The 15,535-nt window shown below is 38.4% G+C and overlaps 2 protein-coding genes and 1 non-coding gene across 3 annotated transcripts in view; 1 reads left to right on the top strand and 2 right to left on the bottom strand.

The window, feature by feature from the left end:
- Pias1 (protein inhibitor of activated STAT 1) overlaps nt 1-15,535 on the top strand; it is a 98,656-nt gene that overhangs the window by 22,456 nt on the left and 60,665 nt on the right. The window contains exon 2 of the mRNA XM_042697349.1: nt 5,447-5,891. Coding sequence (XP_042553283.1) covers nt 5,447-5,891 — 445 coding nt within the window. The remainder of the gene's footprint in view (nt 1-5,446; nt 5,892-15,535) is intronic.
- On the bottom strand, nt 2,400-2,698 carry LOC122122923 (40S ribosomal protein S29). The gene has a single exon (XM_042697350.1). The coding sequence runs from the start codon at nt 2,650-2,652 to the stop codon at nt 2,482-2,484; it is 171 nt and encodes a 56-aa protein (XP_042553284.1). The 5' UTR covers nt 2,653-2,698; the 3' UTR covers nt 2,400-2,481.
- LOC122123057 lies at nt 10,651-10,757 on the bottom strand. Its single transcript, XR_006150271.1, has one exon. It is a non-coding gene; the product is annotated as a U6 spliceosomal RNA (small nuclear RNA).

Below are 15,535 nucleotides of genomic sequence, written 5' to 3'. Positions count from 1 at the left end.
GATCTCAATCTTTCAATTAGTGGGATTACAGGTGTTAATCACCATATCTGTCCTGAAATAACTTTTTTTTTTTTTTTTACTATTATTAAAAAGGTGATGTAGGGCTGGGAAGGTGGCTCAGTGGAAGAGTGCTTGCCTTGCATGCATGAGGTCCTGGGTTCGATTCCTCAGCACCACATAAGCAGAAAAAGCTGGAAGTGGCGCTGTGGCTCAAGTGGTAGAGCGCTAGCCTTGAGCTGAAGAGCTGAGGGACAGCGCCCAGGCCCACGGTTCAGGCCCCACATCCAGCAAAAAACAAACAAACAAACAAATAAATAAAAAGGTGATGTACAAAGGGGTTACAGTTACATAAGTCAGATAGAGTTCATTTCTTTTTGGACAATGTCAACTCTGAAATAACATTTTTAAATGCCTAACTTGTCTATTTTAGAATTTATTATGGTTTATAATTGGTTATAAAGTGGTAGCAGGTAAAAATTTGTAATGTAGGGTCTGCTTTATGACTGATCCTGTAAACCACTACAGTAGAATGTAGAATGAGAGTAATTATGTTGTACAGCAGATGCACCCAATTCTTACAATTTAGATATGACCTTTAGTGTCATAGCTAATGAGATAATAAAACTGGAACTTTCTATTTAATTGTAAAAAGCACTCTGTCTGAAGGTTAATAACACTTGCATATTGTATCTATCTATCTTAGAATATGGTCCCTGCCTTTGTGGCTGTGGTAGGGTTCACATACGTAAAAAGACGTTTATGAAGTTTTTCATACCTGGAAAAGGGGATTGAGGGAAATGTTTTCTAATAGAATGGTGAGGACTTCCCTTCTTCTCTCCCTAGTCATTACTCTCCCCTGAGAACATCTAGGGAATCATTCTAGGAAGTCCAACATCTAAACAATAGGCATATAAGAAAGAGAACAGAAAAACACTGAAGGAAGATCATTTCATTTGCTTTGTTTTTTGGTGGTATTGGGGTTTGAATTCAGTGCCTTGCACTTACTTGTTAGGCAGGCCCTAAATACACCTCCTGCCCTGATTGTTGCTCATTCTCAAGATGGGGTCTTGAGAATTTTTCTGCCTAGATCACTTTCAGCCTCTTGAGTATGTAGGAGTACAAGCATGAGTGCTACCAGCACCCTGCTTCAAGTTGTTTGTTTATAAACAAATTAGCTAGCTAGCTTGCTTATTTACTGTTTGTTTGAGACAAGGTGCGGTCCCAGATGGGCTCACACTTGAGTTCTTTCTGCCTGGGCCACCCATATGCTGGGATCGTAAACATGTGCCACCATGTACAGTTGAAGATTACTTTTTTTTTTTTTTTTTTTTTTTTTTTTTTGTATTTTAATGCTTTTTTATTTCATGCATGTGTTTCTAACGCATTTATAAGATTATCTCTTTGTTGCTTTGTATGTCCCTCCACCACAGTATAACCCCTGCTTTCACTATATTTGATGTCAGTATAACTTGTGGAGGAGATGGGGAAAAACCAGTTGTTTAAGGATACAGGTGGACCTGTTGCAACAATGAGAAGTACAAGTTGTCATGTCGAAAACGAGTTTACAACATTGGTGCGGGGAGGGGGGGAGGATTGGGTGAGGGGGTAGGGGGGAGGTAGGGAAGGGATGTGAAGGGTAAACTAAGGAGGAGGCTGCAATGCTTGATAAGAAATATACGCATTATCCTGCCCATGTAATTGTAACCCCTCTGTACAGTATGTTCACAAAAAAAATAAAATTAAACTTAAAAAAAAAAAAAAAAAGAAAAAATGTAGTTTAAGAGCATCCTGACAGGAATAGAAAAAATTCACCTACCAGCCGGCACCAATGGGTCTATCCTGTAATCTTCACTGCTCATGAGGCAAGATCTGAGGACCATAGTTCAAAAGCCAGCCCCAGCAGGAAAGCCAATTAACCAGCAAAAATCCATTAGTGGAAATGTAGCTGAAGTGGCAGGACACCAGTCATAAGCCATAAGGCCAAGGCCCAGTACCAGTATACACTGATTAGCTGTATCAGAATATAGATCCTGCTGTACTAACTGAAAATCTATCATCCACAGCCTGTCTTGATGGATTATGTCTATGTATTCAAAATTAGTTGCTAGACCTAAGTACTACTCAGTCAGTGCTCCCCGCTATATAATGTTTATTTTGCAAGCTTCCCTCTGTAAAATGTGCCAAATACTAAGACTACAATCTGAGCAAATGCAGGGCTGACCTCCATTAGTTTTTTCAATACATTTACTTTCACTGGCCCAGCTCAAGGAAACAAGTCAATTACTCTGAAGATTGTTAGGTATTCAAAATAGAAGGCACTTCACATACTGAAACAAAAGTTAAAAACAGAACTAGTATTTATCAAACTTCTATAACCAATTAACTAGTCATGTTAAGCATAAGTTGAAGGCTTCTTGAATTTTTATTTTATGTACAAATATGGTCTTTCATTGGGCTTGAAGTCTTGAATAGTCCATTCACTTAGTCCAACTTAATGAAGCCGATGTCCTTCGCATACTGGCGGAAACACTGCCGGCACATGTTGAGCCCGTACTTCCGGATCAGACCGTGGCGATTAGAGCACACGCGGCAAGAGCGAGATCCCTGGCCGAATTTTCGGGGGTGACTCCAGTAGAGCTGCTGGTGACCCATCTTGCTTCCACAGGTCCAACGAGGAAAAAGGCTGAAGATTACTTTTTTTAAAAGGATAAAGCTGATTTTATTAGAAAAAAAAAATTAATGCTAGCCCTCTATTTCCTTCTCAAGAAGCAACCTCTCACTGTTAAGTCTACATGTGAAACTTAATAGTGTATTTCAGTTTGAGTTTCCTATCCCTTTTAAATAAAGAATGAAAAGCTTCAAAAGTATTTTGTGCGCTTTAGGACATTTTGTTGAGTTGGGAAAAGATGATATCCTATTAACTTAAAGTTAGTAATTATTAATCTGATATCATCTAAGAAAGGGAATATAAGGTTGGCGGTAGAATGTGTGTGTGTATATGTCCATACATTTAGTGTTTTTTGTTTTTCTTGACAGTGCTAGAGTTTGAACTCCGGGCCTGTGCTTGCTAGCCAGTGGTTCTACTACTTGAGCCATGCCCCACTCCCTTTTACTTGAGATTTTTCATATATTAGCTCTCATTTTTACCACAACTGGCCTTAGATCATGATCTTCCTATGCCTCTCACATAGTTGGGAGGTCTGGTGTATCTGTTTGTTATGTTTGCAGTATCACTGATTTTTTGCCTGCGTTGGACTCTAAAACTGCTATCCTCCTGAGTAGCTGTGATTACAGATGTGAGTGAAGTAGCATACCTGGCTCATTTGTGGTTTTTATGAAACAAAATCTCACCATGTAACTCAGGCTGATCTTGAATTGTCAGTTCTCTTATCTGAGTTTCCAGAGTGCTAAGGTGTTGTGGTCATGGGCCACCACACCCAGAAGAATTTGTTTTTAAAGATAACGTGATATCTTTTCACACCTCTATAAAGCATAAAGTTTGGGTGTTCATTTGGGTACGCTGTACCACTCTTCTAATATGTCTTTTTTGTTCATTTATTTGTTGCCTAGTTGTTTGATGAGTTTCTACTATTAGGCCCTAGTCCTAGATTCTGAGAATAACATGTTGTGGGCTCTAGAGAACTTGAGTTTTGGCAAGAAATCACTTACATAAACAAGAACAGTAGGATAAATGCTAAAATAAAGATATGAACAGGCTGGATGCTGGTGACTCACACCTGTAATCCTAGCTTTACAGGAGTCTGAGATCTGAGGATCACAGTAGGAAAGTCTGTGAGATTCTTAGTGCCAATTAATCACAGAAAAAGCTGGAAGTGGTGCTGTGGCTCTAGTGGCAGCTCACTAGCCTTGAGCAAAAGGGGCCCAGGGACTTCAAGACCAGCAAAGAAAGGGGTGGGGAGGGAGGGTGAGAAGGAGACAGTGTAAAAAGGTAGAATAGCTGGATGCTGGTGGCTCATGCCTGTAATCCTAGCTAGCTACTCAGGAGGCTGAGATCTGAGGATCAGTTTGAAGCCAACCCAGGAAGAAAAGGCCATGAGACTCACCTCCAATTAAAAAGCTTGAAGTGGAGGCGTGGCTCAAGTGTTAAAGCACAAGCCTTGACCAAAAGCTCAGGGATAGGAGGGCACAGGCCAAGCCTCAGTACTGGTAACTGGCACAAAAAGTAGAAATAGTTCTTTTCCTGTCTACTGGGGAAAGGTTGACAAAAGCTGGACTTTGAGGCACTAGTATTCTCTTTTTCATGTACTTCTGTCTTATTTGTTTTCTTTGCCACCTGCACACGCCTCAAAAGGAAGAGCTGAGGAGGAAAGTCGTTACTTTGGTATGGTGAGTTAGCAAAGACAGCTTAGCCTTTATGTATTGAAATTTGCTATGGGGTAGGAAATCAAACACTTGAGGAAATAAAGCTAATGAATGTTAAGCTAGCATCTGTCTGCCCATCCTAACCCTCCCTCCCTGTCAGTGCTGGTAAAAAGCTGTAGTATTCTGTTTTACTACCTAGGTGAAGCAGGGTAAATCATTTCTTTGGTTTCCATTTTCTGCTGCCTTAAAAATGGGAAGATTGGATTAGATGACCATTTCCTGTTGTTTGCTTCCTACTAATAACAGTGATCAAAAGCACTTATAAACACAGGACTAAATGAAGTAAATAGATTTCTTTACATAGTTTCATACATTATGGCGTGTAGATTGAATTCCTGGATTTTTAGTCTAATCTTCCAAGTCAAACAAGGGTAAATAATATATGTCCAGCCTTGTTTTCTGCCTAGCGGTTTAGCTGGATTTGAATTGTCACTGCTGCTTAGCTATGGCATCAAGAAACTTACTTAACTTTTGTGAACTCTGGTCTCTTTATATAAAGCAGAAAGGATAATACCTTGTGGGATATACTATAATTATAACTTACATGAACATATCAAATTAAGCTGGTCAAAAAGCTATTCTTTTGAGTCTTACAAATTCCAGAGTTAATATAGAATGTAATACCTCATAATATGATATTGTTAGCCTACCACCTACATTTAGTATTTGAGGTGAGCTGTTAATATATTATTATATTTTTTCCCAAGAAACCAGAAATGTTCTTTTGCCATTTAATAGTACATTTTCCTGGAATACAGTAACTGCTTGTTAAAATATCTGACAATTTCACTGAAACTGTTGACTGAAGTGAGAGATGGTTCTACATGATGCATGTTTTTTCTCACATCTTTCATGATCCTGGGTGGAACTCAATGAATTTATGAACATTAGTTTTAAATTTCTTTGGTTATTTAAGAGATTAAATGAAGAGATTAAATTTGAAATAATTAGGATTGTAAATGAGTTGCCTTGACACTAACTATAAAGAGGGATTATAATGAAATATTTTTAAATATTGTACTCTTTTTGAGACTAATGTTTTGCATTTTATTTCTTCTCCAAGCAAATGGTTATGAGCCTTAGAGTTTCTGAACTCCAAGTACTGTTGGGCTACGCTGGGAGAAATAAGCACGGACGCAAACACGAACTTCTCACAAAAGCACTGCATTTGCTAAAGGCTGGCTGTAGTCCTGCTGTACAAATGAAAATTAAGGAACTCTATAGGCGGCGGTTTCCCCAGAAAATTATGACACCTGCGGACTTGTCCATCCCAAACGTACATTCAAGTCCTATGCCAGCAACTTTGTCTCCATCCACCATTCCACAACTCACTTATGATGGTCACCCTGCATCGTCACCGCTACTCCCTGCTTCTCTTCTGGGACCTAAACATGAACTGGAACTCCCACATCTTACATCAGCTCTTCACCCAGTCCATCCGGATATAAAACTTCAAAAACTACCATTTTATGACTTACTGGATGAACTGATAAAACCCACCAGTCTAGGTAAGATTATTATATAAGAATATTTGGTTATTTTGTGGGATAGAGATTTTATTTTAGATTTATAGCTTGACTCAGTTTATTTTTCATAATGAAATTTATATTCAATTCTAAGCATTAAGATGATGAGAATTTTTCAATTTTACATGAAATCAAATGCATAAAAGCTGCCTTTCTGATGGGGGAAAATGGTGATAATAGTGATGCTGTTGATGCATTTCAAGAATATAGATTTCAAAGAATAGTTTGTTAACTTAATTTTACAATAACCTTTGTAAGTTAAAAAATTAGAACCAGGGCTGGGAAGGTGGCTTAGTGGTAGAGCGCTTGCCTTGCATGCCTGAGGGCCTGGGTTCGATTCCTCAGCACCACATAAGCAAAAAGAAAAAAGCCGGAAGTGGCGCTGTGGCTCAAGTGGTAGAGCGCTAGACTTGAGCTGAAGAGCTGAGGGACAGCGCGCAGGCCCAGAGTTCAGGCCCCACGACCGGATCCAAAAAAAAAAAAAAAAAATTAGAACCAAAGTTACTACATCTCTGAATTGAGTTCCTAATTTTCAGGTGTGGATGACATCAAGAAAAAACAAAGGCTGTAAATAGATTCGATTAATGAGGATGATTTTACTTATTATAAAAGGAGATTTGAACATTGATATGTAGTATGTAAATTACAGTTTATTTATTTATTTTGGCTAGTTGTGGGACTTGGAAATTGGAGTCTGGAGTTCCTAAACTCTTTTGCTCAAGGCTAGTTCTCTACCACTTTGAGATACAGCTCCACTTCTGGTTTTCTCAATAATTTATTGGAGATAAGAGTCTCAATGTGCCTTTGAACCACAGTTCTTAGGTCTCAGCCTCTTGAATAGCTAGGATTACAGGAATAAGTCACTAGTACCCACAGGTGAGTTTTGCCAAGTGGGTATGTATGCTTTGTAGGCACGCACATGTAATATATAATTTAAATATAAATATCTTTTATATTGTATATGTTAACATAGAATATTTTAAAGTATAAAATATATTTTCACATCCTTTGATTAATTTGTCTAGATAATAACAGTAACAGGACTTGAACTCAGGGTCTGTGTGCTGTCCCTGAGCTTTCTTGCTCAAAGCTAGCACTCTACCACCTGAGCATTTTGGTGGTTAATTGGAGATGAAAATCTCATAGACTTCTATGCCCAAACTGACTATGATCCTCAGATCTCAGTCTCCTGAGTAGGTGAGCAGTTTTACACATAATTTCTTTAATGTCACCTTTCTTTTTTTTTTTTTTTGGGTCCAGTCGTGGGGCCTGAACTCTGGGCCTGGGCGCTGTCCCTCAGCTCTTCAGCTCAAGGCTAGCGCTCTACCACTTGAGCCACAGCGCCACTTCCGGCTTTTCTCTTTTTGCTTATGTGGTGCTGAGGAATCGAACCCAGGGCCTCGAGCATGCAAGGCAAGTGCTCTACCACTGAGCCACCTTCCCAGCCCTAATGTCACCTTTCTTTAGCTAATATAGAATGAAAGTGACCCAGTTTTGAACTGTATTGCATTTTTTTTGTAATATATTTAAAATATCAGACTTCCAAAATGTTGGTTTGTTGTTATAAGTCAGTGGTTGGCAAACTGAAAAGCTACCTCTAGCCTTTGGCTTCTTTTTATGTAGCTCTGAGCTTTAAGAACTTTTTTTTTTAATTCCTGAAAAGTTCATAACAAAAGGAATATATAATAGGGAAAACCTAAAATATTTACTTTCTGGCTGTTATAGAAAAAGGTTGTCAATTCCTATTTTGTGCCCTTAAAAATTTCAGTTTGGGGCTGGGGAGGTGGCTCAATAATAGAGTGCTTGCTTCACATGCATGAGGCCACGGGTTCAATTCCTCAGTACCACATAAACAGAAAAGGCTGTAAGTGTCACTGTGGCTCTTAATGTTGAGGGGAAGAGCTGAGGGACAACAGCCAGGCTCGGAGTTAAAGCCCCATGACCAACCAAAAAAAAAAAAATCAGTTTGGAAGATTGGTGTGTGAGACATTTTGGAGAACAATTGTAGAACACTTTTGAAATTTTGAGCTGGGCACTGGTGGCTCATGCCTGTAATCCTAACTACTAAGGAGCCTGAGATCTGAGGACTTTGGTTCAAAGCCAGATCATGATGGCAGGAGAGTCCATGAGACTCTTACCTCCAGTTAACCACCAGAAAACTTTGAGCTGTGGCTCAGAGTGGTAGAGTGCTAGCCTTGAGCAAAAGAGTGTAAGGTCAGAACCCCAGGTCCTGGGTTCAAGCTCCATGATCAACCAAAAAAAAAAAGAAAAAGAAAAGTTCTGTCTTTGAATAAGGTTTAATATATTTAGCAAAACTTATCAGAATAAATAAAGCTGTCGGAATCATTTTCCAACATTTACATTGTTTGAATTGCAAGTGTTTTTGTTTGTTTGTTTGTTTGTTTTCTGCTTATGTGGTGCTGAGGAATTGAACCCAGGGCCTCATTCATGCAAGGCAAGCAGTCTACCACTGAGCCACCTTCCCAGCCCCTGAATTGCAAGTTTTAAAATAAGAAGATACTTATTAAGAACTAACCTAATACTTAATTTACAAAATGAATTTGCTGAAGTCTCTTTTTGGTTAGTAGTCTGTGTGTATATATAAACAATTTTTTTTTCACAGAAAGGATCTTTTGTACATAATACTGTATGAATATCCTTGATTTTTTTTGTTTGTTTGGTTTTGGTTTTTTGCCAGTCCTAGGGCTTGAGCTCTGGGCCTGGGCACTGTCCCTGAGCTTCTTTTGCTCAAGGCTAGCACTCTACCACTTGAGCCACAGTTCTGCTTTTGGCTTTTTCTGAGTAGTTTATTGGAGATAAAAGAGTCTCATGGACTTTCCTACCCAGGCTGGCTTCGAACTGCATTCCTCAGATTTCAGCCTCCTGAATAGCTAGGATTGCAGGTCTAAGCCACCAGAATCTGGCTTACACGATTTACCTTATTTATTTATTTATTTTATTTATTTATTTAGGTCTGGTCATGGGGCCTGAACTCGGCCTGGGCGCTGTCCCTCAGCTCTTCAGCTCAAGGCTAGCGCTCTACCATTTGAGCCATAGCGCCACTTCTGGCTTTTTTCTTTTTACTTATGTGGTGCTGATGAATTGAACCCTGGGCCTCAGGCATGCAAGGCAAGCGCTCTACCACTGAGCCACCTTCCCAACCCCTAATTTTTTTTATTATTATTATAAATGTGATGTACAGAGGGGTTACAGTTACTTAAGTAAAGAATATGTTTCTTTTGGATAATGTCACCCCTTCCCTCTTTCTCTCCCAATTTTTCCCCCATCCTCACACACAAATTGTATAGTTCATTTTGAACTTAGTGTCTAATGAACACCACTGCTGCATTTGTTCACCCTTCGTCCCTCCATTTCTGTGCCTCCCCTTACACTTCCAAAGACTCAAAAAAAAAAAAAAAGAAAGAAAATGAAAACAACAGCAAAGAAAAAACCTCTTTGTTTCCATTTCCTGATGATTTGCCTTTTATTTTTTCTCTTAATGTAAAATCTTTCATTGTCTGTCTGATATATATGTGTGTTTATGTATACACACATGAATGTATACATACATACACACATGTATATATCTTTAAATCCTGTAACTATATGAATTATGTGTATGCATAGAATTAAAGTAAAAGTAATTAAAGTAAGGCAAACATTTTGACTATGCATAGAAAGATCTTACCAGAAAATAATTTGTGGAATTTTATTGACTCAGTAAATGTTTGTTTCAGGGGAATGCTCAGTGAATCTGGGAAGTATTTACTGAAGAAAAATTCAGAGTATTCTCCAGGGTTTATTAAAATGAGCACATTTTTAAGGTTCCGTGTTCATAGATTCTTTAATGTTATTAAAAGATTATTTCTGTGCTTGTGAATTTACTTTCCTGGATTATTATTTTTGCCAATAGATAATTGAAGCAAACAATGTTTTCTGAAAAATGAGATCACTTTCATCCTTCTCTTTGTTTCTAAACATATAAAATCAAGGTTTATTGAAATTAGTTTTGACATATATCTGCTTTATGATCAGAACTGTCACTTGAGTTTGGAATGGTAGGTAGATTTGATTTTTGATTCCCCCCCCCCCACACACTTTTATTTTTACTATAAATACTAGTCTTAAGTTCACTTTAAAATGTTCAGAGGCTGAGTGTGTTGGTACATGCTATAAAAACATTCAGCTTACATTTGAACATGTTTTTTTTTTTTTGTTTTTGAGATAAGGTTTTACTGTTTGACCTAAGCAGTTCTAGAACTCAAGATCCTCCTATACCCTAGAACTCTAGAACTCAAATACCCTCCTCTGGGGACTGGATTACAGGCATGCACCCACTATGCCTAGCATGAATGCTTTTCTGTATTGTTGTATTTCCAAGTAAAGTTGAAGCAATAGGTCTGATAAGTCATATTTGCTTAAATTATTCTTATGTATTCTTTTTTAATATATATTTTATTGTAAAGATACTGTACAGAGGGGTTACAGTTACATGAGTAAGGTAATGAGTACATTTCCTATCGAGCATTGTTACCCCCTCCTTTGTGTTTCCCCTACCATCCCTTCCCTCCCTACCTCCCCAGCTACTCCCCCCCCCCCAAGTTGTAAAGTTTGTTTTCAACATAGTGTCTTGTACATCTCGTTGTTACAATGGGTCAACCTGTATCTATCCATTTCAGCATTTTGTTCTTTCCCTTCCCCTTTCCAAATTAGAAAAACGTATATACAAGATGTACAGCACAAAAATATAGACCGCTTCACAAATTTGCTTGCCATCCTTGCACAGGGGCCATGCTAATCTTCTCTGTATCATTCCAATTTTAGTATATGTGCTGCCGAAGCGAGCTCTCTTATATATTTCTTATTTGGGAGAGAGCAGTAATGAGGATTGAACTTGGGGCTTTGTACTTGGTAGGGAAGTTCTCTACCATTTCAGCTGTGTGCCCAGTCTTACTTGCTTTTAGTTTCGTTTTTCTGATTCGCTCTCATTTTGCCTGGGCTGGCCTCAGACCCTGATTTTCCTACTTCTGCTTCCCAAGTAGCTAATATTACAGGCATGCCCCTTCATGCCTGGAGTTTTTGCTTATATCTTTTGTGTTCTTTTTAGCAGTACTGGGGTTTGAACTTTGTTTCATACTTTCTAAACAGGAGCTCTTCTTCCATCCTTTTTTTTTTTTTTAATTTTATTTTTTTTGTGTGTGAACATACTGTACAGAGGGGTTACAATTACATGGGCAGGACAATGCGTACATTTCTTATCAAGCATTGCAGCCTTCTCCTTTGTTTACCCTTCACATCCCTTCCCTACCTCCCCCCTACTTCCATCCTTTTTTTAAAGGGACTTTTTTTTTTTTTTTGGTTGGTCATGGGGTTGAACTCTGGGCCTGAATGCTGTCCCTCAGCTCATCAGCTCAAGGCACTCTACCACTTGAACCACAGCACCACTTCCAGTTTTCTGATGGTTAATTGGAGATAAGAGTGTCACAGACTTTCCTGCCTGGGCTGGCTTTGAACTTCAATCCTCAGATCTCAGCCTCTAAGTAGCTAAGGTTACAGGCTCTAAAGGGACTTTTTGCTGATAATTATTTTAGTATAAATAGAGAAAAATTAATTTTTGTTAAAAAAAAGAAAAGTATTTCCAGGCAGGGAATGAGAGTAAAAGACTACAAATTTTTATTTATTTTCTTATTGGGTAGATACTAAGACTTGAACTCAGGGCCTTACACTTGGCTTTCTTGCTTACAGCTGGCGCTCTACCACTGTGTCCCATCTCTGAGTTCATGCCAATCTTTTAGTTGAGAATTAGATGTGAAGATGATCTTTCTCTCTTTTTGGTCCTACTACATTCCAGTATTGGAAATTACTTGGATGCTACAGACTGAAGAATCATAAATATTAGGACACATCTAAGTATCAACACTGGATGTCATTCTTCAATTTGTGTTTAAACAAGTCGTTTATGTTTTATCCTTCTCTTTTTTAGGTTTTGCAAAGTGGTTTCTATGTTTATGAAACAGTCTTCCATTAAATATCAAGAACATTTGAGCTTGGTTATAAGCAGTTTTTATTTGACGTGAGGTGGTGTATCAATACATGCTAGAGATGACCAGCAAGCCAGGTGTGCTGGGTTATTGTCTCAGTACTTTTTTTTTTTTTTTTTTTTGGGGGGGTCCGGTCATGGGGCCTGAACTCTGGGCCTGGGCGCTATCCCTCAGCTCTTCAGCTCAAGGCTAGTGCTCTACCACTTGAGCCACAGCGCCACATCCGGCTTTTTTCTTTTTGCTTATGGGGTGCTGAGGAATCGAACCCAGGGCCTCATGCATACAAGGCATGCGCTCTACCACTGAGCCACCTTCCCAGCCCGTCTCAGTACTTTTTAAGACTAAGTTGCCCTACCCTTTTATTTTACAATAAGTATTGAATCTGAGGCCTTGTGCATTCCAGTCAAGCACTCTGCCACCAGCTTTGTAGAGTTTTGCAGCCTTAGGCTTGGAAAAATATATGAATAAGTTATATAACAAGTTTTGAATTTGTGAAGTTGGGTTTTACTTTAGGGAAAAATAAAAGCAACAAATGCTTCAATACTTCTATCTAATTAAAATGATCCATCTTGTTTTGGTTTGTGTAGTGCTGGTATGATTTCTCCTAATTTTATTTTGTCTTTGTTTTTGTCAGTCCTGGGGCTTAAGCTCAGGGCCTGGGCACTGTTCCTGAGCTTCTTTTTTGCTCAAGGCACTCTCCCACTTGAGCCACAATACCACTTCTGGCCTTTTCTGTTTATATAATACTAAGGAATCGAACACAGGGCTTCATGTGTGCTAGGCAGGCACTCTAACCACTAAGCCACATTCCCAGCCTCTCCTAATTTTAAAAATATTAGTTTCTGTTTTTTGTTTTTAACTAAGAGCTCTTCTGGCATTGGATTATATTTCTTTTTAATTTTTTGATAATTGAGTTTTTCTTCTTTCACATGTTAATTAAAAACCAGTACCTGGAGATCAAGTGGTGTAAATTCAAGAAAACAGGCTCTGATAAGTACTGGAAAGTGCATGCACAGACCTTAGGATCACTCTGATATTAGAAAAGTTTACCATTGGACAGCTCTGGACAAGCTATGTTCTACTATACTTGAATTTGGGGAAATCAAAAGCACTAATTTTTCTATAATTGAGTTTTTTTCTCCAGGTACATTATTTCTTATTGATACAGCACTGATTTTTGATATTCAAAACAAATGTAAGATTTACCTTCTAAAGCTTACAGTCATTCGTAGATAGTACTCTGTCTTTTTTTTTTTTTTTTTGGTCGGTCGTGGGGCTTGAACTGTGGGCTTGGATGCTGTCCCTATGCTCTTCAGCTCAAGACGAGCGTTCTACTGCTTGAGCCACAGCACCACTTCTAGTTTTCTAGATGGGGTGGAGGTTAATTGGAGATAAGAGTCTCACGAACTTTCCTGCCCGGGCTGGCTTTGAACCTCGATCCTCAGATCTTAACCTCCTGAGTAGCTAGGATTACAGGCATGAGCCACCAGAGCCCAGCTAGTATTCTGTCTTTACCTAGTGATTTAAATATTTTTATTAATGCTTGTAGTCTAGAAACCCTGAGGCATCCAGTTTGTTTTAATAAATGAATGTCTGTGTACTTGAATGTAATCTTAGTAAGTAAGAGCAGAAGGCTAAGCAAGGAAAAGAATCTTGACAGAATCAGTAAAAACAAAAACAAGCATGGGTTTTTTAAGCATTTTAAAAAATTAGCTTACAATAGTTATACAGAGGGGGATTTCATTGTTATATTTCCACATGTCTATAATATATTCCAATCAGTAACCCCCCATGACCCTCCTTTTCCCTTCCCAAAACAATTTCAACAGATTTCCTTGTTTTCATGATTGATTGTATAGTTATAAATGTGAAACAATTTTTTAAATTGAGAGAATGAAAGAATTACAAAGAAACCCAACATTTAAGATATCTCTCTCTCACTCTCTCTCTCCCTCCTCCCCCTCTCCCTCTCCCCCACTTTACTTTTCTCTCTTTCACATTTTGGGTGGAGGTTGAGAAAGGATCTTGTTATATAGCCCAGGCTGACTTTGAACTCTTGATCCTACTGTCTCAGCCACTGGAGTGCTAGAATTATAAGTGTTAATCATCATGCCTGACAACATTAAGATGTATGGAATGTGAAAATGAAATAGCATATAGTTTTTGGAATACAGTGTTTCAGAATTTGCTGGTAGGTTTTGCCATCATCTTTTGGCTCAAGCTCTTGAGCACAAATTGAGGAAATTTGTAGACCTGGCAGCTTGGAGGACTTTGGGATGGTAAGATGGTACCAAGAAAAAAAAGAAAAGAGCAAAATTTGGCAGTATTGCTTCCTCAGGCCTTTTTTTTTTTTTTTTTTTTTAAGACATTTTGTTGATAAATACCTGGTACTGAAAGATAAATTTTAGCCATGTCCTTTCTAGAAGGCTACTTTTTATTCTGACTGTGTTTACAGATAACCCAATAGTTTTGCATGAACATTAGCTATTCTAGTGTTTTGGCATCACTACTAGCTAAATTTATCAAGACTGGAATGTAATTAAGCCTTAGATGTGCCAGAGAAGACAGTATTGAAGTGCAGAAGAAACTGGATGTTGAATGTAGCATTAAGTTTAACTACATTAAGATCTCTGACTTCTTGTCTGTTCAGGAGAGTCTAATTTCTGGAAATAAAAGTTTTAGTTTTGTTCTTAAATTTTATTTATTTCATGGTAGAGCATCAGCCTTGAGCAAAAAAGCTAAGCAGTTGACTTTTAAATGTTTCCTACCTCCTTCTACAGTACCCTCTGTAAGTATCTGTTGTCTTTTTTTCCTAACTGGAATTGTCTTCAAGCCTGCAAGTGTACTTTCATTATGGTAAACACCACAAGACACTTAAGTTTTCTGTAAGAGAAAACAACCTGACCTATGGAACAAAGATGGTCAGCTTCTAAAGTCAATTATTAGCTCAACTGCTAAAACTTCCTGAAATTGTCCATCAGTCAAAATTATGGACCATATTTGCATATAGATAGAACCTAGTGAACTTTCCTCCAGCCTGTTAGGTCAGATAGCTGTTTCTTTGGGTGATCACAGGTGAAATTAGCCTATATTTATGGGCCATCTTTATATGATAACCTCTTATGATGCTTGCAAGACTGTCATCTTCAGCATGGGCTACTCATGTCATAAGAGGTAAACAGAGATTATCAAGGAAACCATACTTTATTTTCCTTCCTGCCTTTCTTAGTCAATCTGGATGGATGGTTTTATTTTTGGCTATTTGCAACTGTAGGGGAAAGATGGTTTGGCAAAGTGGCTAAATCTAAGAAATCTACCAGGTGCTGGTGGCTCACTCCTGTAATCCTGCCTACCCAGGAGACAAAGCTGAGGATTGTGGTTTGAAGCCAGCCTGAGCAGCAAAGTCTGTGAGATTCTTATCCTCCAGTTAACCACCAAAAAGCTAGAAATGGAGCTGTGGCTCAAGTGGTAGAGTTCCATGTTTGAGCAAAAAAGCTAAGGGACAGCACCTAGGTCTTGAGTTCAAGCCCTGGTACAAAAAAAGAAGCCCACTTTTGCTTAAGCATTTTTCTTGGTTTGCTCCAG

Source organism: Dipodomys spectabilis, unplaced genomic scaffold (genome assembly GCF_019054845.1).
Source record: "Dipodomys spectabilis isolate Male_0828 unplaced genomic scaffold, ASM1905484v1 ptg000219l, whole genome shotgun sequence".
Classification (NCBI taxonomy): domain Eukaryota; kingdom Metazoa; phylum Chordata; class Mammalia; order Rodentia; family Heteromyidae; genus Dipodomys; species Dipodomys spectabilis.
This window is presented reverse-complemented; position numbering and strand designations above follow the sequence as displayed.

Bases quoted from the DNA above. Each gene is read 5' to 3' on its own strand.
- LOC122122923 (XM_042697350.1), bottom strand. From the start codon at position 2,652: ATGGGTCACCAGCAGCTCTACTGGAGTCACCCCCGAAAATTCGGCCAG.